The 27,619-nt window shown below is 42.3% G+C and overlaps 1 protein-coding gene and 1 long non-coding RNA gene across 9 annotated transcripts in view; one reads left to right on the top strand and one right to left on the bottom strand.

The window, feature by feature from the left end:
• Positions 1–2,209: 2,209 nt before the first annotated feature.
• Positions 2,210–27,619, bottom strand: part of Pced1b (PC-esterase domain containing 1B) — a 140,075-nt gene continuing 114,665 nt past the window's right edge. For 5 of the 8 annotated variants that reach the window (XM_074083231.1, XM_074083228.1, XM_074083229.1 and 2 more), the window contains one exon: positions 2,210–3,808. In XM_074083231.1, coding sequence (XP_073939332.1) covers positions 2,468–3,739 — 1,272 coding nt within the window. In that variant the 5' untranslated portion in view covers positions 3,740–3,808 and the 3' untranslated portion in view covers positions 2,210–2,467. Of the gene's footprint in view, positions 3,809–11,926; positions 12,645–12,676; positions 12,819–27,619 lie in introns of those variants that run through there. The other 3 variants (XM_074083233.1, XM_074083232.1, XM_074083226.1) reach the window with 3 other exon arrangements.
• Positions 12,751–17,704, top strand: LOC141425744 (uncharacterized). The gene is made up of 3 exons (XR_012450829.1): positions 12,751–12,987; positions 14,360–14,484; positions 17,208–17,704. It is a non-coding gene; the product is annotated as an uncharacterized lncRNA (long non-coding RNA).

The following is a 27,619-nucleotide window of genomic DNA, read 5'->3' as shown; positions in this document are numbered from 1 at the left end:
TTTTTTTTTTTTTGGTGTGACTGGGGTTTGAACTCTGGGCTTCATGCTTACAAAGCAGGTGCTCTACTGCTTGAGCCACACCTCCAGTCCATTTTGCTCTGGTTATTTTGGAGATGGGGACTTGCCAACTATTTGCCCAGGGTGGCATCAAACCTCAAACCTCCTGTTCTTAGCCTCCCAAGTAGCTAGGATTATAGGCATGAACCATGGCAGCTAGGATTACAGGCACGAACTATGGCACCCAACTTCTCAGGCACACTTGTGCTTCACTAATGAGTCACACCCCCCAGGCCAAGCTGGCGCATTTTGAGGGCCAGTATTTACCAACCTAACCTGGCATTTACATTGCCAGGCAATACATTTGGGCAAATTTGACTTGTAGGACACCTTTCTAGTGTCCTCAGTGGTCACCATTGCGCTTTCCACAACATTCCTCCAGATATGCTTCAGATTACACGTCAGTTTCCAGATCTCTTTAGAGATCTCATCCGCACACTTACAAGCTGCCTCTTTCTGCAGGCGCACTGAGGAAACAGGGCAGTAAGTGCTAATGCTGCTAAGATCTTAGATACCTAGGTCATTAAGATAAAAGGCCTCTTCTCCAGGAATCTTAGTTATTTTGGAGGGATAGAAGCTGCTGTGTATTTCTTCTGAAGCTGTCTGGTCTCGCCCATTTCTGGTGATTTCATGAACTTCATTTTGTCAGGATAAGATTTCCTTACCTTTGTTAATCCAGGGATGATGGTATTGGGAACCTACAAACCAGTCAAATCCTCCACCCGATAAAAAAATCCTATTATTCAGTCAGGTGTTGATGACTCACACCTATAATCTTAGCTACTCAAGAGGCAGACATGAGGATCTCAGTTCAAAGACAGCCCAGGCACATAGTTTTGAAACCCTCTCTCGAAAATACCCAACACACACAAAAAAAGGCTGGCAGAGTGGCTCAAGTGGTAGAGCACCTGCCTAGCTATTGTAAGGCCCTGAGTTTCCCCAGTACTGCCCCCTCCCCAAAAAAAATCCCATTATTCAGAAGATTTTAGTCACATCCTACTTTAACAATTTTATGCAAGTACTAACATTTCACTAGTCCAGCATGACAAAAGGCCTACAATTTAAACAAAAGACAAGGGCAGGGGCATCCATCCGAATTGACACAAGGGATTTGTAGACTGGGTAGTCCCTTCCAATGTGTAGTTTTAATCCATGATGGTGATTCACACTGACTTTAAGCGTGGCTTTTCTCTAATTCCTCAAGTCCAAACAACAGGACTATCCAAGGAATCACTAAGACACAAGCATGCCAAAATTGATTGCACGTCTAATAGCCTTCTAGTTACGAGGCTGCAAGGGGCTGCCATCCCTCCTGTAGCAAGATGATGCATGATGGACTTCCCTTCTTGTTTTGACACTGCTGGGTATGTCAGTCAGTCCTGAGGTTTGAAAGTTTATGCAAACCAGAAGCAAGTATAAACGAAAAGACTGGTGGAGGAATGGTTTTGGTTTCCTTGAACTCATCTTGTTTGTAAATATTTAAGTTTTATGTCTTTAGTTTTCCTAGCACCAAAAATTCAATGTTTCTTCGAGAATCTCTGGGCAAAGAGAATCACAAAAGATTAAATTTCTCTTGCTTCATTGTAAGCAATCAGATCCATTTATGGGACCTCTTAGAATTTATTACTTTATTTTACTCTGTTTTTCATTATTATTGCTGTTGTTATTCTATCATTATTTTTTTTTTTGCGGTACTGGGGTTTGAACTCAGGATCTACATCTTGAGACACTCCACCAGCCCTTTTGTGTGAAGGGTTTTTTTGAGATAGTCTCGTGAACTATCTGCCTAGGCTGGCTTAGAACTTTGATTCTCCTGATTTCTACCTCCTCAGTAGCTAGGATTACAGGCATGAGCAACCAGTTCCCATCGGTTGTTATTTTTTGATAAATGGTTTCATTATGTATCCCAGTCTGATTTCAAACTCTCAATCCTCTTTTTTCCGTCTCCTGAGTGCTGCAACTTACAAGTGTGCACCACTGCACCCAGCCAAAAGAGTTTAAAAGCAAACTACTTTGAAAATTTACCAGCTCAATGTCATAATGATTCATTCTGCAGACGCTGTCCTTGCTCTAACAGAGCTAATTGTTTAACTGCAAAGGGAAGGCACCCGTTAAATACAGACCCACAAACCGCACCACCACATCTGCAAAGTGATTTCTGTAATTCAATTTTATTTTTACAAAAAGGCAAAGAGGATAGGGAGTGGGGAGGCAGGAACAATGCCTGGTCACTGCGAAGGGGAAAGAGAGCATAGGTAACAAGAAGAGCTCGTGACAGTAACAGCAATGAACTAAAACGCCAAGCTTGAGCTGAAAGGGCTTAAGTTAGCAAGGCCAGTATGGTACAGTGTCGACTGAACGGGAGATTCCGCCAATCCACCACCACCAAGAGGCAAAAGGTCAAGGTCGTCTACTGAGGCCTTGACTGTGGATGAGCTGGGACTCTTCTCTTTGGTCTCTTGGGCCTCCCTCTCCAGGGCATATAGGGACCTTCAACAAGATAGCGGGGAAAACCTCTGTGCACTACCGGGGCCCCCTGCTGATAACAGGGTGACGGGAAGCTGGGGATCGATGGCTGGGAACCAAATGCAAAGTCAGTTTGGAAGGCAAATTGATCGGAGTGGAAAACACGGTTAGAGGGAAAATTGGAATCATGGTGATAGAGTGGAAACGGGGGTCTCACCTGGTGTAGGGGGATGGGCAGCGGCTGTGGGGTCGGGAGCAGCGGCAAGGGCAAGGGTGGTGGTAATGGGGGTGGTAACGGGAGCAGGGCTCTGGGCCTGGGAGGAGGCAGTGGCAGGGGCACAGGGAAAGCCAGTAGATCTTGATCGCCATGGGGCTGCCTCTTTACTACCTGGCCAGTCTGTTTGCACTCTGGGTCATAGTTGATCAAATTGCCAACAGGTGCGCACTGGCGTCTGGGCAGCTCCACACCCCAGGCATCAGCCACATGGGCCAGCAACAGGTGGGAGACTTTGCGGTGTGCATATTCATTCCAGTGCACCCCATCATCCTGCAGGTACTTCTTGAAGTGCCGAAAGTGGAAATTCAAGTCTAACACATCAAAGTGGTGCTTCCTAGCCTCCTCCCAGCTGTAGAAGTTGGCTTTGAACACGTCGGCAGGTTTGGCCCGGGGTTGGCCCTTGGGCTGGTTGGAGCCCCGGCGAGGCTTTTCGCTCACAGGCATGGCTGTGTTCCATACCAGGAGGCAAGACTTGGGCAGCACTTGGTCCAAGCGCCCAAACAGGCTCTCTAGGTTCTGCAGGTAGCTCGACCAGAAGTCCGGACCATACCTGGAGATGTCCCAGAGGCAGGAGTTCATGACGATCACGTCCGGGGCGTGCTCGCCCGACTGCAGCTCCTGCAGGATGCCCTCCAGGTAGTCGGAGTACACCCGCGTGATGAAGTAGAAGCGAACCAAATGGTGGCCCGAGCAGAACTCGCGGACCTCGCGATAGTCGATGCCATTGTGCATGATACCGAACGTGCCTCCTGCCACCAGTTTGTCCTGTTCGAAGGTCAGTTCCCCCTTGGTCTTGAGCTGGCGGAGAGAGAGCAGGCAGTCCTTCTGCAGCAGAAGCACCAGGTCCTTGTACACGGCCCTCTGCACAGAGTCCCCCAGGATGATCACAAACTTGTTGTGCAGCAGCTGCTGGACTTCCGAGGTCAGCAGGTGGACCATGACGCCTGAAGTGTGCCTATGGTGCGCGGTTTAGCTCCTTCCTTGTGCACACGGTGGGTCTGCGGATTGCTAGGACAGAAAGAAAGATCGCTGGGAGAGATTCACACCTGGGCGGGGCAGAGGGTGCAAGGAGGACCTGGGGAAGCAGATGGAGCTGTGGCCTCTGCCCTAAGGGAGTGGGACTGGGGCACCTGAATGGGAGGCTCACCAAGCCTGGGGGTCAGAAAGAGGATAGGAAGGGAGGCAGAAGCCCTCCTGAGTCTGGCTGCAATTTGGGCCTGAGGTTTGACCTTTGAACTCCGGAGGCTGCTCTTGGATGCTGGGAGGTGCAACTCTAATGCTCCCTTCCCAGGGTTGGAGGTGCTGGGGGTAACATCAAGATGTCTGAGAACCTGGAAGCAACTCAGATTTCTAACACTGGAGAATGGCTAGGCAAACTCTGCAGTTGTTAAGGAGGACTGAGATTAAGCAAGAACCTGGAGAGTAATGTGATGTTAAGTTGAAGAAGTTATCTTCTACATCATGTGCCCCTATCACCGAATGGCTACAAAATAAACAAGCACTAATAACATTGAAAGAAAATACATAAAAACAGTTTTTAACAGAATAGTAGGGATACGAGTGACTTCTCTTCCTTACCTTTCTTGTAAATGCACTTTATAGTTTTATATTGCTTTCTATAACTTAAAAAGTACATGTGTCAGGCCACGAAATATTATAAGAAAAGTTTTCTTTAATAAGAAGCCACTGTTTCTCATCAGTAAGGCAGGGGAGATAGCAATCCAGACAGTCCTGGAGCTGATTTGCATATGGTTATTCTTTGCTTTGTATTTGAGGTCAGAACATGCTATCCCATAACATGCTCTTCAATATGAGGATTAGTTTGGAATGAAAGCACTGAAAGTCAGATGCAGAAAGAGTTGTCTGACCTCCTTTCATCTGCCTAAAATCTGGGCATAAATTTCTCTTTGAGAAAGGTCAGGTGAAGCCAAGTTATGGAAACAGCCAAGATGCCCCACCACTGACGAATGGATTAAGAAAATGTGGTATCTACACACAATGGAATTTTATGCAGCCATGAAGAAGAATGAAATGTTATCATTCGCTGGTAAATGGATGGAATTGGAGAACATCATTCTGAGTGAGGTTAGCCTGGCTCAAAAGACCAAAAATCGTATGTTCTCCCTCATATGTGGACATTAGATCAAGGGCAAACACAACAAGGGGACTGGACTTTGAGCACATGATAAAAGCGAGAGCACACAAGGGAGGGGTGAGGATAGGTAAGACACCTAAAAAACTAGCTAGCATTTGTTGCCCTTAACACAGAGAAACTAAAGCAGATACCTTAAAAGCAACTGAGGCCAATAGGAAAAGGGGACCAGGAACTAGAGAAAAGGTTAGATCAAAAAGAATTAACTTTGAAGGTAACACACACCCACAGGAAATTAATGTGAGTCAACTTCCTGTATAGCTATCCTTAATCTCAACCAGCAAAAACCCTTGTTCCTTCCTATTATTGCTTATACTCTCTCTACAACAAAATTAGAAATAAGGGATAAATAGTTTCTGCTGGGTATTGAGGGGGGGAGGGGATGGGTGTTAAGGGAGGGGGTGGGGGCAGGGGGGAGAAATGACTCAAGCATTGTATGCACATATGAATAATAAAACAATAAAAAAAAAAAGGTCAGGTGACACCTGTCACCGAAACCAGGGAGGGGAGACCTACACTTATCACTTAGCATCATTAGTGCTGACACGAGGATGTGTTGCACAGACCTTACTAAAATGGTCGTTATCTTCCATTAGTTCCCTATTTATTCCCCAGCCACTTCTCCACACTATCATTTCTTGAAATCTTCCATTAGTTCCCTATTTATTCCCCAGCCACTTCTCCACACTATCATTTCTTGAAACTAAACACTATTTTCTTTGTTAAAAAGTATATAAACCCCCAAATCTAGCTACTTCATTAAGTTTCACTTCCTTTGAAGCGGGGAGAAATAACCCAAGAATTGTATGCACATATGAATAATTTAAAAATAAATAAATAAAAAGAAAGCCAAAAAAATTCTCAGATGACAAAAAAAAAGTTTCACTTCCTTCTGTGCATTCCTTGCATGTAAATATTAATTAAAAATGTGTCTTTTCTCCTGTTAATCTGTTGTTCAATTTGCATTAACCGTGGGGGCAGAACTAAGGGAGAGACAAAGGTTTCCCTTTCCAACACAATGGATGAAATGTTAAAAGTGGTGAAACTCATCTTCAAAACTTCAGATTAAATTTATTACCAGTTGCCATTTATGATTCTTCTCCAGGGATGATGAAAAGGTAGAAATGCAATTCAATACTGCTAACAAATGTTCCAATGGGAACATGGTACCCATTCACTCATTTACACAGAGCCATTAAAATCCACCATTGCAGCCAGGTGCTGGTGGCTCACGCCTGTAATCCTAGCTACTTGGGAGGCTGAGATCCGGAAGATCAAGGTTCTGGGCCAGCCCAGGCAAACCGTGGGATCTCATCTCCAAAATAACCAGAGCAAAATAAACAGGCTTTGCTCAAGCAGTAAAGCTTCTAGTTTGTATGCGTGAGTTTAAACTCCAGTCCTACCAGAATAAAGAAAAAAAGTCCACCATGGCTTGACAGTTTTATGCATTACTCAACATTTTAATAGGTATTGGTGGAATTCTATCAGTAAATTACAATTTTTTTTTTTAAGGCAGGTCTCACTTTGTAGCCCAGGCTTGTCTCAAACTCAACATCCCTACTGCCCCAGCTTCTCAAGTGCTGGAATTACAGGAATACCCAACACTAATTCAAATTATTTTTTTTTTTGGTGGCACCAGGGTTTGAACTTGGGGCCTTGTGCTTGCTAGGCAGGCACTCTACCACTTGAGCCATGCCCCCAGCCCCTATTTGTGGTTATAAGTTCAAGAGCTAGTAGGTAGAATGTTAAGAATTTCCTTAAGAGAACAGTTACCTTCCCCTATCTTCATTAGAATAATTGTGCTATCAGAAAAAAAAAAGTTTCAAAAAAAAGGGATTAAGGGTTGGGGATTTAGCTCAGTGGAAGAGCACTTGCCTGGCAAGTGCAAGGCCCTGAGTTTGGTCCCCAGCACGGGGGGTGGGGGGAATTAGCTCATTGTAGTGTTACAAAATAAAAACAAAAGAAGAGCAAACTCCAAATCCTTTTGAAGCTCAAGCACGTACATTCCTTTAGATTCATTAGTCATCCAACTCATCACACTTACTAAGTTGCTTATCATGTGTTCCATGTGGTACACCTAAAAGTAAGTGGAGAGCAGAAACACTCACTGATAGCTGTAATACAAAACAGAAAATGCCAAGGACCATGACCCGGAAAAGTGCAGGGGGCTATTGGCGTTTCTGCTTTCTACTCCAGACCCAACTTTCCAGTATAAAATGAAGAAGGAAGCCCTTTCCTATTCTTACCAGGGCTCCCAGGCCATCCTTGCTCTCACTGTGTGTCCTGTCTGGGCCAGAAGTTTGGTCATACTGTGTGCACTGCCCTCTAGGGTAGTTAACACTGTCCCCTTCCTTTTGGGTTCTCTCTCCAAGGCCAGCAGGTGTGATAACCCAGTGCTGTCTACACTTCAGTGATCCTTTGTTTAAAGGACATAATGCATTGCACCTGGGTATGCAGCTTTACACTTGGACAGGTGTGAGTTCAAGTCCACTACTTAAGAACTAAGGAAATGGAGGTATTTAAAGGGTGCTTAGTGAAGAACACTGCTTTTGGAGCCATACAATCTGGTTGGAAGCCCAACTCTTGTGCTTGCTAGCTCTTTAGGGAAGCCTTAATTTTACTCATCTGTGAAATGGGACTGTTAATACCTACACTTTATAGATTAGATGTGAGTAGTGGTGAATGTCTGTTATCCCAGCCCTCAAAAGGCTGAGGCAGGAGGCTCATGAGTTTGAGGCCAGCCTCAAAATAGTGTTTAGAACAATGCCTAACAAGCAGTAAGTATATATAGTAAGAGTTGAGTTAGCTTTTTATTGTTAATCATGCACCGTTAAAAGAGATTAACAATATTTGTGCTGTCTAAAGGAGATGTTGTAAGTGAAAAGATTCTGAGTACAACAAAATTAATGTTTGTTAATTGTTAGTTAATATTCTTTATGGAATAGCTATGCCAGTCCTTTGTTTTTTTTTTTGCGGTACTGGCGTTTGAACTCAGGGCCTACACCTTGAGCCACTCCACCAGCCCTTTTTTGTGATGAGTTTTTTTTTTAAATATAGGATCTTGTGAACTATTTGCCTGGACTGGCTTCGAACTCCCATCCTCCTGAGTAGGTAGGATTACAGGCATGAGCCATTGGCACCTGGCCAGATGCCAGGTATCTTAAAGCAGTGACACATTTATGAGCTAATTCTTACTATTGAAATGATGGAGCTAAGATTTACTCTGAAGTCCAGCTCTAATAGAAGAGGCTTTTGGTGTGAATAAGAATTTTAGTCACAGACAAGCAACCATCTACTCTGCCTGCCCTGGTGTACTTGAGGGATGGGGTAGTGTGAGTGTTATGTCTCATAACTTAATCTCAAGCAAGAGACATGAAGATTTAAAGTCTTAGGTATTAGAACAAAGAAAAATTCCACACTCCAGCTTCAGCATTTGAGGATGTCTGGCTGCCCTGTGTCCTGACCAAGGAGCCCAACCCAGGCAATAAACATTGACCTAAGAATTACCTGTGTCCTTCTCCAGTGGAACAAGCAGATATACTGAGAGAAGAGGGGACAATGATTGGGAAGCCTTCCAGTAAGAAGCCAAAACTAAAAGGAAATTCATGGAATTCTTGCTAAAGAGTTTCAGCAAATCCAACAGGATTGACAAAGTCAGGCATCCTTGTGGTGGCTCAAGTGGCAGAGCGCCTGCCTAGTAAATGTGAGGCCCTTCGTTCAAATTCTAGCTCCACCAGGAAAAAAAAAAAGGAAAGAAAAAAAGCTGGCAGAGTTGCTCAAGTGGCAGTGTGCCTACCTAGTTAGGATGAAGCCCTGAATTCAAACTCCAGTATCATCCCCCTCAAAAACAAGAAATTTGAAAGCAGCCTGATTGGTGATCTTTTTAGACTTCTTTCTTTGCTTTGAATTTGCTGAACTCACTAGTTAGCCTTAGAAACTATTTTACAAATCCATTCACTTAAATAATAAAGATCACCGAGGGCCAGCTTTTGTGCTAGGAGGTTTCAAAAAGTAGATTAAAAAGGCAGTCTCTTAGTTCAAGGAAGAGAGGTAAGCAAACAGATATACAAGGACAGATCAGAAAGGAGGACTGGCCTTAGAACTGCTGCGTGTAAATGTAACACCCAAGGGTAGAAGGAGGAGACACCATTGGAATCTGGGATTCCGATCTTAAATTGAAACAAGATTTTAAGAACTTCCTGTGTTTCCCAAATCTTAGTTATAAGTAGTTCCATGATTTTCTGTTTTCAAAATTTTGAGCTTAGGCTAAAGCTATGACAGAAACATGCATTAATAATGGCTACTGCTATAAAAAATGACTTTTTCAACCAATTTGCTTATATTTCACCATTTGGGGCTAATTAATTTTTTCGTAGCTTCATCAGCCATGAATTAGAAATCATTGGCTATTGCTTTAGAACCATCCCAAGTCAAACACAGCATTTATTTTGCATTAACCCATGTTTTGTATATATTTGGTTAATTTTTAGTAAGAGTGACAATGAAATAACTAGTTGCTCCAGAGACAGACCAGACGTCATTAACAATTAGGATGCTGCTTTGACTGCTTATAGAAAATATTTATAACCAGTGATACCAGTTTTGAGTTCGTTGGGTTCTTGTCCAAGAATGACAAGCCTGGAAGACAGGAGAGTGGCAAGCTAGAAATTTACTGAAGTAAAGAGAGACACAGAGAGCACCACATGGGTGGGACTCAGAAAGACTGAGCCGGGCAACTGCATTGTCTAAAGAGCTTTCGGCACGCTTTGGGGCAGACTTTACAAGTCCCTGAAGACAGATTTCTGATATGTGTGAGCCTTGGGCGGGCTCTGGAGGCAGCCTTTTCTTGTGTGTGTTTCTTTTTTTTATTAGTTTACTAAATTATTGCAGAAATCACAGAAAGTGTATTATGAAAGTTCTAGAAATAGAACTTTTTTTTTATTGTTGTGCTGGGGGTACACTGTGGCATTTACAAAAGTTCTTACAATATCAAATATATCATACTTGAACTCCCTGCCTGCACCATTCTCCTTTAGCCTCCCCCACCTGGAGACAGCTTTTTTGCTAGGTGGGGCTTTTTTTTTTTTTTTTGGAGTACTGGGGCTTAAACTCAGTGACTACACCTTGAGCCACTTCATCAGCCCTTTCTTTGTGTTTTTTCGAGGTAGGTTCTCTTGAACTCTTGCCTGGGCTGGCTTTGAACTGCAGTACTGTTGATCTCTGCCTCCTGAGTAGCTAGGATTACAGGCGTGGGCCACCGACTTTGGGTGGGTCCTATATCCTCCTTATTCTGAGCCCTCCTTCTCATTTTGTGCTGTCTCTGTTCTCTTGACTAGCATCAGTTTCTTGCTGACTTTTTAACTGCTCCTTTGTGTGCCCCCCTCCCCCACCCGCCCTTAACTGCTCAAGGTCAAGTGAGCTCTTAACACTAGTTTAAAAGTTTCTTGCATATGACCGATCATCTTAAAGCAACATTGTACAAGGACTATAAATAATTCATTTCCTCTTTAATTGCATTTGGGGGATCAAACCAATATTTTGAGTTTTCCAACATCTCCTTATATTTTAATGGATGGATGGTACAGATAAGAAAATAACTATTTTTCATGGACTCACCTATGTATTGGCATTGGCTTAGTTTTCTAATCTTAATTTAAACTTGTCAAAAAATTAAAATTACTTGCCATATAAAGTTTTAAAAGAAAAAGGAAGAGGCAACAATTCAAGCTGTTCCTTGGGAAATCTTATCAGCCTGTGGATTGGGAGTTCTCTACCCACATTTCTTTTTTTCTTTTGTCCAGCGGCACTGGGACTTGAACTAGGGCCTCACACTTGCTAGACCAGTGCTCTACCACTTGAGCCCCTCCACCAGCTCTCTCCACATCTTTTGATATGAACAAGTCAGTTAATATGACTCCCACACAGGTCTTGACGGCTATCACTGGGCAAATTTGGCTCCCACCTCCCCCAACAACTATCATGGCTCCTTTATCCAACTCCCTGCATCATGAAACTCCCGGCCTTCATTTCTCACTTGGTTATTCAGGTAGTCCTTAAACATACCTAAGATCTCAGACACATATCACACAGATGGCAAATTAAAACCACAATCACACCTAGTCTTTCAAACTGGGCTCCATATGATCACAAGTTAACCAGGTAGAGCAAGGAATCAGTATGGAAATATTCCATTTGTGGTTACATCATCCCTACCTTGCCATAATTTGAAACTTGTGATTCTTTTCCTATAAATATCATTGGAAGAATTTCAAGCACTTTTCTTAAAGTGTCTGAAAATCACCAAGTTTAAAAACTCTTAAAGCAGCATGAACCCCTATCCCCAGATAATAGTCCAATATAAACACTTCCTGTGGGCTATAGGAAGAAATTAGGAGCAACCTTACCAACCAAGTGGAAGTTCAATGTATCTGATATGCAGGTAGTTTTTAAAAAATAAAACCAAAAGATAAACTGTGGACCACTTAAATAACCTTTTGTTTTACAAAAAGGATCCTTTAAAGTGAGGATCAAAACAATTCATAAAAACAAAAATTTGATTTCAATCCTGGATAGTCTATGGAAAACTTTCCCATTATGATTCTGACCATTACTTAAAACTACATTTGCTAACTTCCTACCCTCTAACAGGACTAAAAGAATACCATAAGGTGTTGAGCTGGCATTCACCTTCAAGAGACAACAGAGTCAGACTAGACTCAGGTTGAATGCCCATTGTTCTGAGCCTCAGTTTCCCGTTTGGTACAACAGAGATATTATTGCCCATAATGAACACGAAACAGATCATGTGTATCAAAGGCCTTATTAGGTCCTTTTAAGTCTCTGGCTGCAAACTGGAACCACTCGGATCCTAGAGAAAATACAGGCCTGCAGACAGATCTTGGTTAGTTTCCCTCCTTCAAACATTCAACCCTTACAGCCCCCCGTCCCACCCTTGGACAAAGGCAGAGATGTACCTCACCTCCTTAGGCAGAAGGCCAATCCCTCAGTGCTGGTCCCCAGTCCTCCCACATCCTTAGGGACTATGCCCCAAGATATCCTTCAGAGAGGGGATGGTTATGCATTCTGCCTCTCATTCCCTCTTTCTGGGGTTGGCTCCAGCCTTTCTAATTTCTTGCTTTGAAAAAGAAAGGAAACTTCTTTGACTCCACCTCCGGGATAGTCCTATCTCTCGCCTCCGCTTCAAGGCCACATTTTTAAAGCGTTGTTTGCACTGGCTGTGTCTGGTCCTCACCTCCCACTCAATCCTCCTTTTACTTTAATTTGGTTTCCAACACCACAAAACCGAAGACATTTGTCCATAAATCACTAGTGATTTCCTTGTTGTTCCCTTCAATGGTAACTTCTTGGTAACTTCCCAGCTCTTGTGGCTGGGGCACCTTAGATTGCCATCTCTGAAAAACTCTGCCTTGAGTCTATGCCTGTGACTCTCGTCCCCAGCCCCTCTCTAGATCCTTTGCTAGGGTTTCTCTGTCTCTGCAATTCTCCAACCGTTGGTGTTTTCTTGAGGCCCACTAATTGATTCCCTCCCTTCTCTTCTCCAACATTCTTACCGTGTAGGTTCACTCAAGCAATAAGGTGACCATCCATCCCTCATTAGTCCCAAAAGGTCTGGTGTATGCCTGTTCTCCCAGCGTAAGTATTAATGGAACCCTTCCCCTCCCCCAAGAGTCCCAGTCTGAATAGTGACAATAGATCACCCTCACCTTATCAATACTATTTGGATGCAGATGACTTAGAACAGAAGCAATAAAGCACAGGCTGAGAGGGAGGGCGGAGAGTCAGCCTCCTGGGTCACCAGCGAGGGAGACCCTGTGCAGTTAAGGTAGCCTCCCTCTCTGAGAATCCCTGTTAAGAAAATGAGCATAACATTACTCCGGATTTCTAACCAAGCCAGGGTCAAAGGAACATTTGCAAAGTCATTAGCATGACACTGCTACAGTTTTAAGTGCGCTATGAATTCAACTATTATCTTTTTCTCCAGCCCGGACCTGTCCCGGGAGTTCCAGACATTCAGGTGGGTAGAATAAAGTTCTTTGGTGCTGGGGGTGAAAGGGAGGGCATGAAGAGTGACAATCTGGGCCAGCCTCTAGTGCTTCCAAATTCTCTAGACACTCATTTATCTTGTCATCAAACTGGGGCTGAATTCCTTAGACATTTCTCTTGTGGCCTTTGGACATTATCTCCCAAAAGGTAAATATTCTCACTGTTTTCAGAGCTCTGTTGTATAATTTTCCTTGAGGCTGAAGGGTTGGGGATGTAGCCCAGTGGTGGGAGGCCTTGGGTTCAATCCCCTAAAACAAAACAAAACAAAACACTAACAAAAAAACATTGATTGGAGAATGTGTAGCTGGACGGGGGAAAACAAAACAAAAAACAAACCCTGCATCGAAATGCTTGTGTCCATTTATTTTGATTTTTCATGACTGATCGTTCCCATGATTCCTGAGCCATCAAAATCCTTGAATGATTATCTGGATATAGTTCTGTTGACTGTTTCCTAGTGAATCTAAATTTTGAAAATAAGCTTTAGGAAGAAGGATGTTGCTGAACACAGTGATCAATCTTCACCTCTGTTTTAGGTTTATGGTTATTTTCCACAAATTTCTTTTTATCCTTAAGACATTTTGCCTTTGTTTAAAACTTTATTTATAAATGGTATTATAAGGTATTTATAAATGGTATTGTAAAAGCTCAAGTTGCTTTTACTGAAAAGCACCGGCCAAGTCCTTATTTGAGCCCACAAATTAACTAAAAACAGGAAAAGCTTGGCATCTTTGCCTCCATTTTGTATCTGTCTTTGCTCTAAGCCATTTTCTTTACAGTAACTTTACAATAACCTTGGATTCCAAAAAGGACAAAACTGATATCTTTATGACAATGAACTGGAGCCACCTGGAGCTGCCACCCTCCCAGTGAGGACAATTATCTTAAGAATCAGATTACTCCCTCCAGGTGATAATTTCCCAAAAATGGACCAGACACCTGCCTGACCAGACTGTTCTGCCAGTTCACGACTACATCTGTGATTTAACTGTTTAACGATGCATATCTTTGTCTCCCTGCCCCCAGTTTTTTAGTCTATTTAAACCTGTGGCTCATGTCTGTACCCTGAAGATGGCTGAGGATGAGCTGAGTGTTTATTCTGCCTCTTCCCACGACATGCCCCAAGACCTGTAATAAACCACCTTTCTCTGCCTTCACCATGCCTCCTTATGGCCGGACCTGGCATAGGAGTTTGGGCTTGGGTCAAAAACTCTGATTTCAGCATCATTTAAATTTTTGTGTTTGCTCACATAGAAATTTATCATCTAGGTTTGACAATTTTGTAATCATTTGAGAGTTTATAGTCTTTTTTTTTTCTTTTCTTTTCTTTTTTTTTGAGACAGTCTATGTACCCCACACTGGCCTGGAACTCAAGATCCTTTTGCACCACCACACCTGACCTATGGACATTTTAAATCTATAATGTGGTCTTTTATCTTCTCAAAGTCTGTGGATGATAAATTACAAGGTTTGTATAAGGCCAGACAACTTTTCTTCACCTCTTTATGCTCTTTTGTGACTTCTCCTTGAATATTTCCCAGCTCTAAAATTCTGGGGGTGTTGTTTTGTTTTGTTTTTCTGTGGTGCTAGGGATAAACCCCAGGATCCTTCTTTTTTTTTGGTGGTACCAGGGTTTGAACTCAGGGTCTTACACTTGCTAGGCAGGTTCTCTACCAGATACCAGATTTATTCCTTCTTCTTTTTTTTTTTTTTAGCATTATTATTTTTCTTTCTTTTTTTTTTTTTAATTCATTTATTCACAAGTGCGTACATTGTTTGGGTCATTTCTCCCCGCCCCGCCCCCCCCCATGCTCCCCCTCCCCCACCATCTGCCCCTACCAGGCAGAACCTGTTCTGCCCTTATCTCTAATTTTGTTGAAGAGAAGACATAAGCATAATAAGAAAGACAAAGCGTTTTTGCTAGTTGAGTTAAGGATAGCTATACAGAGAGATTCCTAGCATTGCTTCCATGTACAAATGTGTTACAACCCAAGTTGATTCATCTCTAACTGGTCTTTACATTGGTTCCTGATCCCCTTCTCGTGTTGACCTCTGTCGCTTTAAGGTTTCTGTATTAGTTCCTCTGGAGTGAGGATATCAGATACTGTCATGTTTTGGGTTTCTACCTATCCCCATACCTCCTGTATGTGCTTTCCCCTTGTCATGTGACCCAAGTCCAACCACATTGCTGTATTTGCCCTAGAGATTCATTCCTTCTTAAAACCCATTTTTGAGAAAAGCATTTCTGTCAGAGAACCTTCCCTATTCCTCCAGACAGAAAAAAATCTCTCCTTCCTCTAGCTAACACTTGGTTTTGTTTTGTACTACAATTAACTGCTCCTGTGCCTTTGTATGTAGCCCAGTCTGGCCTTAAAATTGCCAATAAGACTTTTCAATTCTCACAACCCAGTGGGATAGGAGCTTTTGTTACTTCTACTTTATATATGAGTAAACTGAGTCAGGGAAAGGTTGTGTGAATTGTGCAAAGTTGCCTAGCTAATAAATGGCAGGACTGGTCTATTATTGCCAGTAAATGTTATAATTGATTGGATTAAGTTTTTGTTTTGTTTCTTTAGGAGGAAATGTGGCTCCAGAGTCTGAGCTTTTAACCTCAGCTATAAATGTTTGTTGAAATTAGGAGGAAAAAGTAATCTTATCTAGAAAGAACTATTTGCATACATTTTTTTCTCTTGTTACTCACGTTTCAAAAACAAAACAGTGTTTTGTGCACAGCTTTACGTTTTTGCATGGAGAAACAAAAGTAGGTTTGAAGTTCACTTGATTCAGTTTTTATCACTTCATTGTTTGCTAGCTTTTTTTTTTTTTTTTTCTCATGCTGGGAACTAACCTAGGGCCTTGTGCACTGTACCATTGAGCTATACCACTCTCCCTTGGCTTTTTCCTTTTTTTTTGGTGGTACTGGGGTTTGAACTCAGAGCCATTTGCAAGATAGTCTCATGAACTATTCACCAAGGCTGGCTTTTACTGCAATCTTCCTGATCTCTGCCTCCTGGAAAGCTAGGGTTATAGGGATGAACCACTGACACCCAGACACAACCTTTGGCTTTTTTTTTTTAATGGTACTGGGGCTTGAACTCTGGTTTTACACTTTGAGCCACTCCACCAACCCTTTTTTGTAATGGGTTGTTTTGAGACAGGGTCTCTTGAACTATTTGCCCTGGCTGGCTTTGAACTGCCACCTTCCTGATCGCTGCCTCCTGAGTAGCTAGATATGTGTAAGCCACTGGCGCCCAGCCAACCCTTGGCTTTCTGAGAAAGGGTTTCACTGTGTAGCCCAGGCTGGCCTCAAACTCAAGGTCCTCCGGTCTCAGCCTCCTGGTGCTGTTATTATAAATATGCACCAACACCCCAATTAGCTAGCTTTCATAAGAGCCAACGGAAAACCCAGTGTTTAACTAAAACTATAATTGTGTTTTACAGGTTTTTTGCTGGTGGGACTGGGGTTTGAACTCAAGGCGTCGTAAGCACGCTGTGGCTTAAGCCACACCTCCTTCTGGTTATTTTTGGAGATGGGGGGGGTCCGTCGAACTTTTTGCCTGGGCTGGCCTGGAACCATGATCCTCCCAATCTCAGCCTCCCACATAGCTAGGATTACAGGTGTGAGCCATTGGCAACCGGCTTGCACTGGCTTGCTTTACAGTTTTTTATACTTGTACTGATTTTCTCCAGAGTCTAACCAGTGGTTGAATAAAATGTTTCCATGGTTGGAGAGGGCCATTGGGCAGTTAATAATGACTAGTTGCTTTCAACCCATGATCAGGTTGAATTCTGAAAATTCTGTCTTCAGGACTGGCCACAGGAACCCAGGGCTGCTATCTCACTTATCTCTGTGCTCCTCTAGTGACAGGACTAGCCACTTAGTTCTGAGGAGATGACAGACCTATAATCCTAGTTACTCAGCCCTGGCAAATAGTTTCCGAGACCCTATCTCCAAAAAACACCCATCACAGAAAAGGGCTGGTGGAGAAGCTCAACGTGTAGGCCCTGAGTTCAAACCACAGTACTGCAAAAAAAAAAAAAAAAAAAAAGAAAGAAAGAAAGAAAAATGGTTATGATCCTATCATTATGGTTCTCAACACGGTAGTATCTGAATTCTGTGCAATAGGGTTTTGAACATAAAAAAAAAGGCGAGGCTAAGAGCTGACCTCAATCTGCCTTGGATCGTACTAGGTCGCAGAGGGCTCTGGAAGTCCTGAGTTCCTGGTTTCAAGCTTAATACCTCAGAAGAGGAGGAGGGACCAAGTTCGAGGAAGAAGCCAAGAGAAGGAGTCTGTGTTGGAGAAAGGAATGTCTTGTCCCTGAGGCTCACAAGCTGACTGTTCATACAGTGTGTCCTCCACCCCCCAGTCATGGCTGCACATCACCTCCTAGGAGTGTTGCTCTCTTTGGCCACATCCAACAGAACCCTCAGCTCCCTTATTCTCCAGTTCCAGAAATAATGCCCACTTTGGAGTAAGATGTGGAAATCAAATTAAATACTCTATGCCCCACATTTGTTCACTGTTCTGTTGCTCTGAGCTAATTCAGCAGATGTGGGGGTGGACCATGTGGTTAGGGGAACTTTCCAACTAAATGAAGCATTTAACTGAGTGTTTAGCAACCCTAAATACATTTATTATTATATTTATTTAGTCCACCCTCTAACAGTGTTTAAGTGTTTTGGCTGCTTATCTGTTTGTTCCTCTTAGGAACCCTGAGAAAAAGGTACTTTATTTTTCTCCAGTTTTCAAACATTGAGGTCAGAAGATGGATTGATGTACTCCAAAGCATCATTTTATAAAAGGCAGAGCTGGGATGCCAAGCCTTTGTGGTCAACCACAACATACAAGATTGCACAGACAATAGATACTTCCATCCTTTCTCCTGTTCACAACTAAATTGACTGTTTCTTCAAATTGCTCCTTTTTAAAAATTTTTAACAAATTTGGTTGTTTATCAGTCAATAATAATTCATCATTACCAAGTAACAATTCTTCAGTGCTGTTAAGTGGGGTGAACTACAGTGGTCTAGGACCATCGTTTCTTCCTATAGTAAAGGCCTCCATAAATGAGGATCCCAGGAAAAGCTGGTCAGAAATGTTAAATGGAAAGGATTTAAAAATGTATCTCTCAGTTGATATCTTTTCTAGACAAAGTCTTTTCTCACCTGGAGCTCAGCATGGCCCAGAAACCCAGCTACTAGGTAAATAAGTTCATCTGTTTGCTAGTTCACAAGCCAGAGTCTGGGGAGGTGATACCTTTTCTTGTGGCATTTGAGCCAAATGACAGTTACTTTCTTGCTTTAGGAAGTGGAAGAATTAATGAGTGACGCTTCAACAGATGCATATATGAAAACATGAAGTGATAAGTAAATGCAAAAGACAGAATCTCCTGGAATTTGGCTCTGAACTTGTTTTCATTTCACCCTTAGTAATTTGCATGTAACTTATCCTGACTCTTCCTTTGTTTTTTATTTTAACAATTCAGTTCTTCATCTTTTATTATCACTGGTATGTGTGTTCCAGGCTGAAAACTTTGTTAGAAGGGGGAAATAGGAAAAGAGAAAAGGGGAGGTGGTAGGAAGAGAGAAATATTTCTCCCTTTTCTATCTCAGCTAGTAGCAGCGATCCTGCACTGTTAGGGTGGTGTCTTCAAATTCTTTCACTTTGATGGTCCCATGGCCCCGTTTTGGAAAAATACAGGCCAGAGGCCCTAGGTAAACACAGTAAGCAACGGCCAGAGCTAGTCCCCTCCCCTCCCCCCAGTGTTCCAGTGGAAACTGGCCTGTAACTCAAGGGGACCATGTATGCAGAAGGAAATGGATGCCTGATTGAACAGATAAGCATAGACCTTTGTTGTTTGTGTGGAGTGATCTGATTTGGGGGGCACCTCCCCTACACATACCAAGATAAAAGAGAAGGAAATGAATAAGAAAAAAAGACAAGGAAGTAAAGCTGTAAAAAAGGTTTTCTCAAAACACTCAACTTTCTACAGGTGTTTTGAACACTTAAGGATAGAACACTTCATTATATTAATCGGGGGGGGGGGGGCGGGGAATCAAATCCAGTCCTTGAGCATGCTAAGCTGGTGATCTGTCACTGAGCTACACCTGCAGTCTCCTTTATAGTAAATGCTGTGAAATAACCAAGGAATAAGACGAATAGATTCCAAGAACTGTCCTGATTAAGTGCCCTCCATGCTGGATCTGCTTTTTAAATGCTGTGCTATTTAGGTGCACTGGTCTATAAAGTAATATAGTTGCCTTTCCTTGGGAGGAAAAAAAAAATACGGTGGTATTGGGGTTTGAATTCAGGGCCTCACACTTGCTATACAGGCACTCTACCACTTGAGCCACTCCACCAGCCCTTTTTTGTGTTGGGTGTTGGGTATTTTCAAGATAAGGTCTCTCAAACTATTTGCCTGGGCTGGCCTTGAACCATGATCCTTCTGATCTCTGCCTCCTGAGTAGCTAAGATTATAGGCATGAGCCACTGGCACCTGGCAAAATATCATTTTTCTTTACATCTTTAACTACCTAGCATGTGCCTTAAAAATCCATCCCACACATTACGCATTGTTTTCAGCATGTCTACTGTCATCAGATTATTCTGCATTTGTCCACGAATTTTAATACAATTATTACCTTATCTCTAGGTAAGGCTTCAGTTTAGAACCCAAAGGATAACTTTAGTCAGTTTTAAATTTCAGAATAGTGTCTTATGTAATTTGGAAAGTCTGCCATAATTTGATTTTAGCAGTTCTGTGAGTGAGCTGCAGATCTTTCCAGTGCTTTCACATTGTGAGAATTAAAGAACAAACTAGGGAAGGGTGTCTAAGTTTCACCACAAGACCTGAGAACACAGAGTTGCAATAATGCAACTCTTTAAATTTAAAAGAAAGTTGGTTGAGATCACTTAATAGACTTTTTATCTGTTGGCACTGGGTGTTGAATCCAGGCCTCATACTTACTAGTCAGGTGCTCTTACCTGTTGAGTCACTCCACCAACCCTGTTTCTATGAAGGGTTTTTTCCAGATAGGGTCTCTCAAACTATTTACCCGGGTAGGCTTTGAACCTCGATCCTCCTGATCTCTGCCTCCTGAGTAGCTAGGATTATAGTAGTGAGTAGGTAGAATCACAGGTGTGAGTCTCCAGTGCCTGATTGAACCATTTTTCTTGCTTCCCAGAGTTTAGTGTGATCTAGGTAGATAGCTGCTATTACTGCTCTGGCTACTATCAATATTCTTGCACCATGTCAAGTTCCAAAGCCTGGTGAGCTAGCTCTTTTTCTCTTACCTACTGCACTTAGCTTTTCTTCTAAAAGATAATGACAATTTATGGATGTTTTACATCTAAAATGTGTTTTCTCGCACAGGTCTCCTTTCATATAGTAAGGCAGACTCTCGTTGTCTTCCCTCTGCTGCTGGTAAAGCCATGGGATTGGGCATGAATGACAGTCACCTTGATGGAGCAGGGCAGGCACTTTTGGGCAGCCCTTCTAACTGCACAGTGTGTCATCTTTGTGGCCTCCTCAGTAAGAGGCCAGACAGGGTGCACCAGCACTATCGTCATTCTTAAGTTATTTTGTTTATCTTTGGAAGGTAATTCTTGCACATGGCACAAAATTTCAAAGGATACCAGAGGCAGGAGTGAGAAGCAAGCCTCCTATTGTGTTCTTAAATCCTTTACTTTTTCTTCTAGAAGAACACTTCCTGCCACTGTTTTTTTCAGTACTGGGGTTTGAACTCAGGACCTACACCTTGAGCCACTCCACAGCCCTTTTTTGTGATGGATTTTTTAGAGATGGGATCTTGAGGACTATATCCTGGGCTGGCTTTGAACTGTGATCCTCCAGATCACTGCTTCCTGAGTAGCTAGGATTACAGGTGTGAGCCAGGAGTCAGCCACCGGTGCTGGCTTTTTTTTGTTTTTTTTGTCTATTTTGCCATAAATAGCCTATACAGGTATTCTATAACTTAACTTTCAAATGTTTTATTCTCCTGTCCTTAAAGATACAATGTCCTTATTTTTAATTAAGTAATTTATATTTTCGAGGTACTGGGATTTGAACTCAGGACCTCACACTTGATAGGCAGGTACTCTACTACTTGAGCCAGGCTCCCAGCCTTAATATCTGTCTTTATTGAAGGCAATCGCCTGGGTAACATAAGAGCACCACTTAGAACAGATGTTAAAGTTCAGAAATTGTTTGGTAAACTGCTCATCCATATTGTTCCAAACATTCAGATATTTTAAATGGTATAGAAAACCTATATGTACAACAACCTGCAATAAGAGGCAAGCAGAGTTGTCCCTGTAGTGATACAGCACAGTGAGCGACCTAGGCCTGGGGTCCGTGATTATCTGTCTGGAGAACATTCAAACTTTGATGACTGCATGCTCTCTAATGGACATGAAATAGGTGAACCATGACATCTTGTGGCTTTGGGGCTGATAGACTCGGGTTCAAAATCTGATTTAGTCAAGTATGGCTGCGTGGCCTGTACAGTCACTTAATTGCCCTATGACTCTTACTTTCTCATTTGCAAGATAGTGGTAATAATAACTAGTATATATATCAAGGCTTCAAGGAGAAAATAAACCATGAGTACTGTGTCCATAGCAGTATATAGTAAACTATTCCTATATCATGTGGCCCATGAATTCTTTCTTTTTGTCAATAAATAATTAAGATGGGCACTATGCTAGGTAGTAAGGATAAAGCAGTAAATAAAACATTTTAAAAACCCTTGACCTTATAGAGTTTACATTTGAGTTGGGAACGCAGATAATTAAAAAGCAAACAAACATGTAAAATAATATGTTAGATAAAAAAGGGAGGAGAGAGGGTGATTAAGAAAGAATAATACAGATGGGATGAATTTGATCAAAGTACATCATATACATGTTGTAAATATCACAATGAAACCCCTTTGTACAATTAATTTAGGCTAGAGGAATGAGTGCTGAGTGGGATGGATATGGGAGCCTGTGAGTTAGCATTTTAAATACAGTAGTCTCGAAAAGGCTTCCAGAGATCACACTGGAAGGGAATCCTGAGGGAGGTGATAGAGCAAGCTATGTGTGGAGGAGGCCTCCATTTTAAGGAAACATGGCAGACAAATACTAAGGAACAGATGGAATGTGGGGGGTGGATCCAGCCCCCTGGGAGGCCCAGATGAAACAGAGATATTCCCAAGCAGGAGAAATTCAAACCATGATCCCAGAAAGAGACAACCAATCAATAAGGTCCACAAAAATGGAGATGGCTAATCAAAAGTGGTCTAACCTGGGTGTAAAACTTACTCTAAACCCTGTCTCAGTGCACTATGCTCCTTGGCATAGCTGCCAACCACTTTCTCCCCTTTCAATGGTGTCCTAATAATTCTTTCCTTTTTCCTACTCTCCATCTTGGTAAATCCTTTCACCAACCCACGGCTCCCCCAAAATCCACAACAATATGGTGAAGTGTAGGGAAAGGATGTCTATGAGGAGAAGCAGTAAGGAGGCAAATCTGACTTGGCTGTATGAACAAGAGGGTGAGGGGCAGAAGATGATGTCAAAAAAAGAAGTTAAAGTAAAAAGGAGGACAGATCACAGACCATTGAAAAGAGGCTTTGGGAGCCTCTGTGAGTGATTTAGCAGAAAAATGACACCATCCCACTAGTTTGAACACCATCCCTCTTGCTGCTGCCTTGAGAACAGACTGTAGGGGGCAAGGGTAGAAGCAGAAAGATTGGTTAAGAGGTTACTGAACACTGCAGGAGTTGCAGCTTGGATTCTGGATATGCTGTGAAGGTAGCAGCAATAGAATTTGCTGTGGAGAGGGGTAGGGTGTGAGAAAAGAAGAGAAGACAGATCCATGGTTTTTGATTTTCTCATCAAGAAGTATGATGGTGACATATATTGAGATGGAGAAAACTGGGGAACAAGCGTGGAGTGTGAAGGCTAAGCATTCACACTTAGCCTGTTAAGTTCACATTTGGCCTGTTAAGTTTGAGATTGTCTAAAGTGAGAGAGGGTGGGTGGGGATTTGGATACAAGTCTGGTGTTGAGAGGAGAAGTCTAAGTCAGAGATATTAATTTGGTTTACCTTCCAATAGGTGACTCCAGAGAAGAAAGGAGCCATGGGGAGTCCAGGTATGGGAGGTCAGGGAAGATGAGGGGGAACATTTTTTTTCTTTTAAGTCAAGGTCTTGCTTTGTATCCCAGGCTTGCCTTGAACTCCCGATCCTCCTGCCTTAGCCTTCAGAGTAGCTGAGATTACAGGCATGTCATACCACACTCAGTGGGCACAACTTGTAAAGGATTTCAAGAAGGCAAGGTGAGTGAAACAGGAAAACTGTGAGAGTGTGGGATCCTGGAAGCAAACAGGAGAAAGTGTTTCAAGGAAAGATTCAAAAGGAAAGAGTCTGTTTCTGTGATAGACAGTTGAAAAGACAAATGGGATTTTGACTACTGGTTGTACCACACAAGATGTTGGTGATCTTGATGGAGTGGTCAGGTCAAAAGCTAATTAGAATGTTCAAGAGAGACTTGAAGGAAGACTGGAGATAGTGTTTCCTTCAAGGGCTTTTACTACAAAAAAAAAGAAAAAGGGAAGTAGAGAAAAGCAGTTCTGCTGGAGGGGAAAGTGGAGTTGAGAGAATTTTGACTGCCTTTTTTTTGTGTGTGTGGCAGTACTGGGGTTTGAACTCAGGACTTTGAGCTTGCTAGGCAGGTGCGTTACCACTTGAGCCACCTATTTGCTTTTAAGATGAAACAATCACATCATGCCTGTATGCTCATAAGAATGATCCAGAAAACAGGGAAAAGCTGGCAATGCAAGGGGAGTAGGAGGTGACTACTGGAGCAATGTCCTTGAGTTGCTGAGAGGAGGGTTGACCTTGGATAGTAGCGCAGCAAGGCCCTTAGCTAAGAGGGAACTGGGGGTGCTGTTCAAAGCTGGAGGAGAGAGAAGGTGGGAGAGGCTGCAGTACTGAGCAGCAGGAAGTGTGCACAGAAGGCTGGTAGCTGGGTTGCTTGGTTTTCTCACCCATGTGGGTGGAGGTGCAGAGTAGGCAAAAAATTGTGTTTAATAAAGGTAGGGATTTTGCCTTTTGGCTTGTATTGATGTACATTAATATGATTACCAATTCATACATTATTTTAAATCATGATTTACTTGAAACCAAACCCACACAAACCAAATATTTTATTTATTTACAATATTTTGGTGGTGCTGGGGTTTGAACTCAGAGCTTTTCACCTGCTAGATATGTGCTCTACCATTTGAGACACAGTCCCAGTGAAAAACCAAGTATTTTAATTACACAGTGAAAAATATTCTCAGTGTAGGGGAAAAATAGGTTTTTTTTTCAGAGCTGGGTATCAAAACTTAGGGACTAACACATGCTAGGCAAGTATACCACTGAGCTATACCCCCACCCAATAATATTCTTTTATTTATTTTATTTTATTTATTTTTGATGACACTGGGGTTTGAACTCAGGTCCCATGCTTCTGTTACTTGAATCACTCCATCAGCCCTGTTTTGTGATGGGTATTTGAGATAGGGTCTCACAAATTATTTGCTTGGGCTGACTTCGAACCATGATCCTCCTGATCTCTGCCTCCTGAGTAGCTAGGATTACAGGTGTAAGCTCCCTGCACCTGGTTTGTATCGTTGAGAAGCAATCTAGAGGTTCTGGGACTTGGGAGGGTATAGTTGGAGAAGAATCAAAGCAGTGGTTTCACTGTTCAGGATAGATGGAACAAGAGAAGTGAAACGATGTTAGATTCTACTCTGTCAGGATTTCTTAAATCTTCCACAAACTCCCTTAGAATTCTATGTCTTATTCAAGATGCGAGTGAGGCTCTCTTAATGGTTAAGAGCTTGGACTGAACAGGCTAAGAAATCGAGTTCATGGTCCCGAGTTCTTAACCCATGAGTTGTGTGACTTTGGGGATAGCACTCAACTTCTCTTGGCCCATTTCCAGTTTCAAAGTTTCAATATGCAAAGTGCTAAGCACAGTGCTTGGCATTTAGTAAATGCTGAGTTTATCTAGGAATTTGTATATGTCGGGATCTAGCTCCCCATGACCTCATCCATCTTGGTCATAATCACCATTTTTCCCATTAGGTAATCATGGCACATATCCCAAGCCCTATAAGACAAACAAAGCTGTTAGGACAGTCAGCCAAGCATGGTGTGCTGGCCATTGACGTCCTGACTGCTTTTATCTGATGTTTTGAGAGAGGCTAGGCACATTTCAGTTGGCCACAGGCCTTCTTTGCCTAGCTTAGAGTAGAAATCTCTTCCATCTGCTTTGGGGTACAGGGATCCCTCTGTCCTGCTGCCACCCAAGATACCCTTTGTCTTTAAACCTCCAATAAAGTGCATTTTGTGCATTCTGGATCCATCTTTCTTAGGTCTCATTGCCCCTTCTGCCTTTCATGGCTGGTTCTCATATACTGGGACCTCGGTTTTTCTGAAACAGAATACATAACACCAATGCTTTAATGATATAAAACAATACTATAATGACTAACTATAAATGGAAGAAAATATAAATAACTGACAAGTATCCTGCTTGCCGGGCACAGCTATGTGGACTGACACGACCCCAACCCTGCAGGAACAGACTTTGCAGGTGGGAGGACAACAGGAACCTGAGGCCAAATTGAGGCTTAAGGAGACTGAGCAACTCTGCCCCATTCACATGGCCAGGCTCAACACTGAACTTGGACTACATACCAGGCTTCCTGGGTCATCCCATAGTCTTACAGCTATATTACATTTTTTTTTAAAGCTTATAAATCTTTTCCTCAAAGAATAATTTGACACGTAAGAGAATTCGGTCTTCCATTATTCAATGATATTCTTCACTTCTAAATAATATTAAATTTTATCAGAAGATTCCAAGTTGGCATTGTGGTTCAAGCAGTAAGAGCGACTGCCTAGCAAGCATGAGGCTGTGAGTTGAAACCCCACTGCCACCAAAAAAAAAAAACAAAACAGGAAAATTCAGGAGGATCACGGTTTGAAGACAGCCCAGGCAAATAGTTCACAAAACCCTATCCCAAAAAAAAAAAAAATCACAAAAGAGGGCTGGTGGATGGCTCAAGGTGTAGGCCCTGAGTTCAAACCCCAGTACCACAAAAACAAAACAAACAAACAAAAGATTCCAAACCACTGGCTTTGTTTTCTGATTCCAGTTCTTTTCCCTGCCCCCTCTCCCCCTGCTCTCGCTTACCAATTTAACCATTTTTAAGTGTACAATTCAGTGTTACATCTATTCATACTTGGTGTCAAACAGATTTCTAGAACTTTTTTTCATCTTGCAAATCTGAAACTTTACATCATTCAGTATTTCCTCCCTCCCTATTCCCCCAGCCCCTGGTAGCTTTCTGTTCTATGGTCTACTTCCCGTAAGTTCACTGGCCGCCACATCGTTCAGATCACAGCTTTGTCAAATCTCAGGCTAGTGGCTTTCAGATAGCTATAACAAAGTTCCCTTTCTTCCACCCGCTGAGCAGAAACTACACAAAAAAAGAAGCTTCACCCCTAAACCTGAAAAATAACGGGAAGCTAACAAAGAATCTTCCTTCACCTTTCACATTCTTCATCTGCATTAAAATTTTTCTCTTTAAAACGCCTCTTATTTTTATTTTCAATTGTCATAAATGTTTCCAATTTTAAAACTCTGGGTATTTAGCTGGACATAGTGGTACATGCCTGTAATCTCAGCACCTGGGAGGCTGAGGCCAGAAGATCATGAGTTCAAGGTCAGCCTGAGCTATATACTGAGACCCTGTCTCAAAAAAAAAAAAAAAAGTAGTTATTTAAAAAAATCCATGCTTTTAAGTGGCGTTATAAACTAACTGAAATTTAGCAACTTTATCTTTGCTAAAATTAAAATGCTAACCTTTAATTTATCTCATGGTGGGATTATAGATGCCATAACTTTCTTAACTTTGAAAATTATCTGAAATTTGGTCATAATATATTTATCAAGAAAAATCTCTAACATTTTGAAATGCTATTAATAGCTAAATTCCTGAGCATGGAGTTGTTTTGTCTGGGAAGGTAGAAATAACTCATTTTTGGTGGGTGCCATTCTTCCTTTCTTCTTTCATTAGCTAAAATATTCAGGGCCTCTCCCAGTCATGCCCAGTGTTTGGCACCCAGGATCTTAAAATACATGACAAAAGTGGCAAAGAGCAAGTAAATGTCTCTGCTGCTGGTTGAATCACCTCTGTGACTTTGCCAGAATTCACCTTAAATTCTGAACGACTTATGTTATTTTCCATACCTGCTCCTCCTCTCAGTATGGAATCAGTGTTCACCTGATTGCCCGAAGAAAGAAATCTCTAGATCCTCGGTGACCCCTTCCTCCCCTTCATCTGTCATAGGTAGAGTAGATTCTGGTTTCAAATCACTCTCTGGTCAGTCCTCTTCTCACTCAACCTTAGTTCAAATCCCGACTCCTGCTGTGGCTTCCCAACTCTTCTTCCCAAGTGTTCTTTTCCTCAGCCCATTCTCTAACCTGCAGTCTTTGCTCTTTCAAAAAGCTCACCATTTCCCTTCTCTTCATAGGCTGAAATCAGCAATGTCAATAACA

This window comes from Castor canadensis, chromosome 8 (genome assembly GCF_047511655.1).
Source record: "Castor canadensis chromosome 8, mCasCan1.hap1v2, whole genome shotgun sequence".
NCBI classification, from domain to species: Eukaryota; Metazoa; Chordata; class Mammalia; order Rodentia; family Castoridae; genus Castor; species Castor canadensis.
The sequence above is the reverse complement of the archived record's forward strand: the minus strand, read 5'-3'. Positions and strand labels throughout refer to the sequence as shown.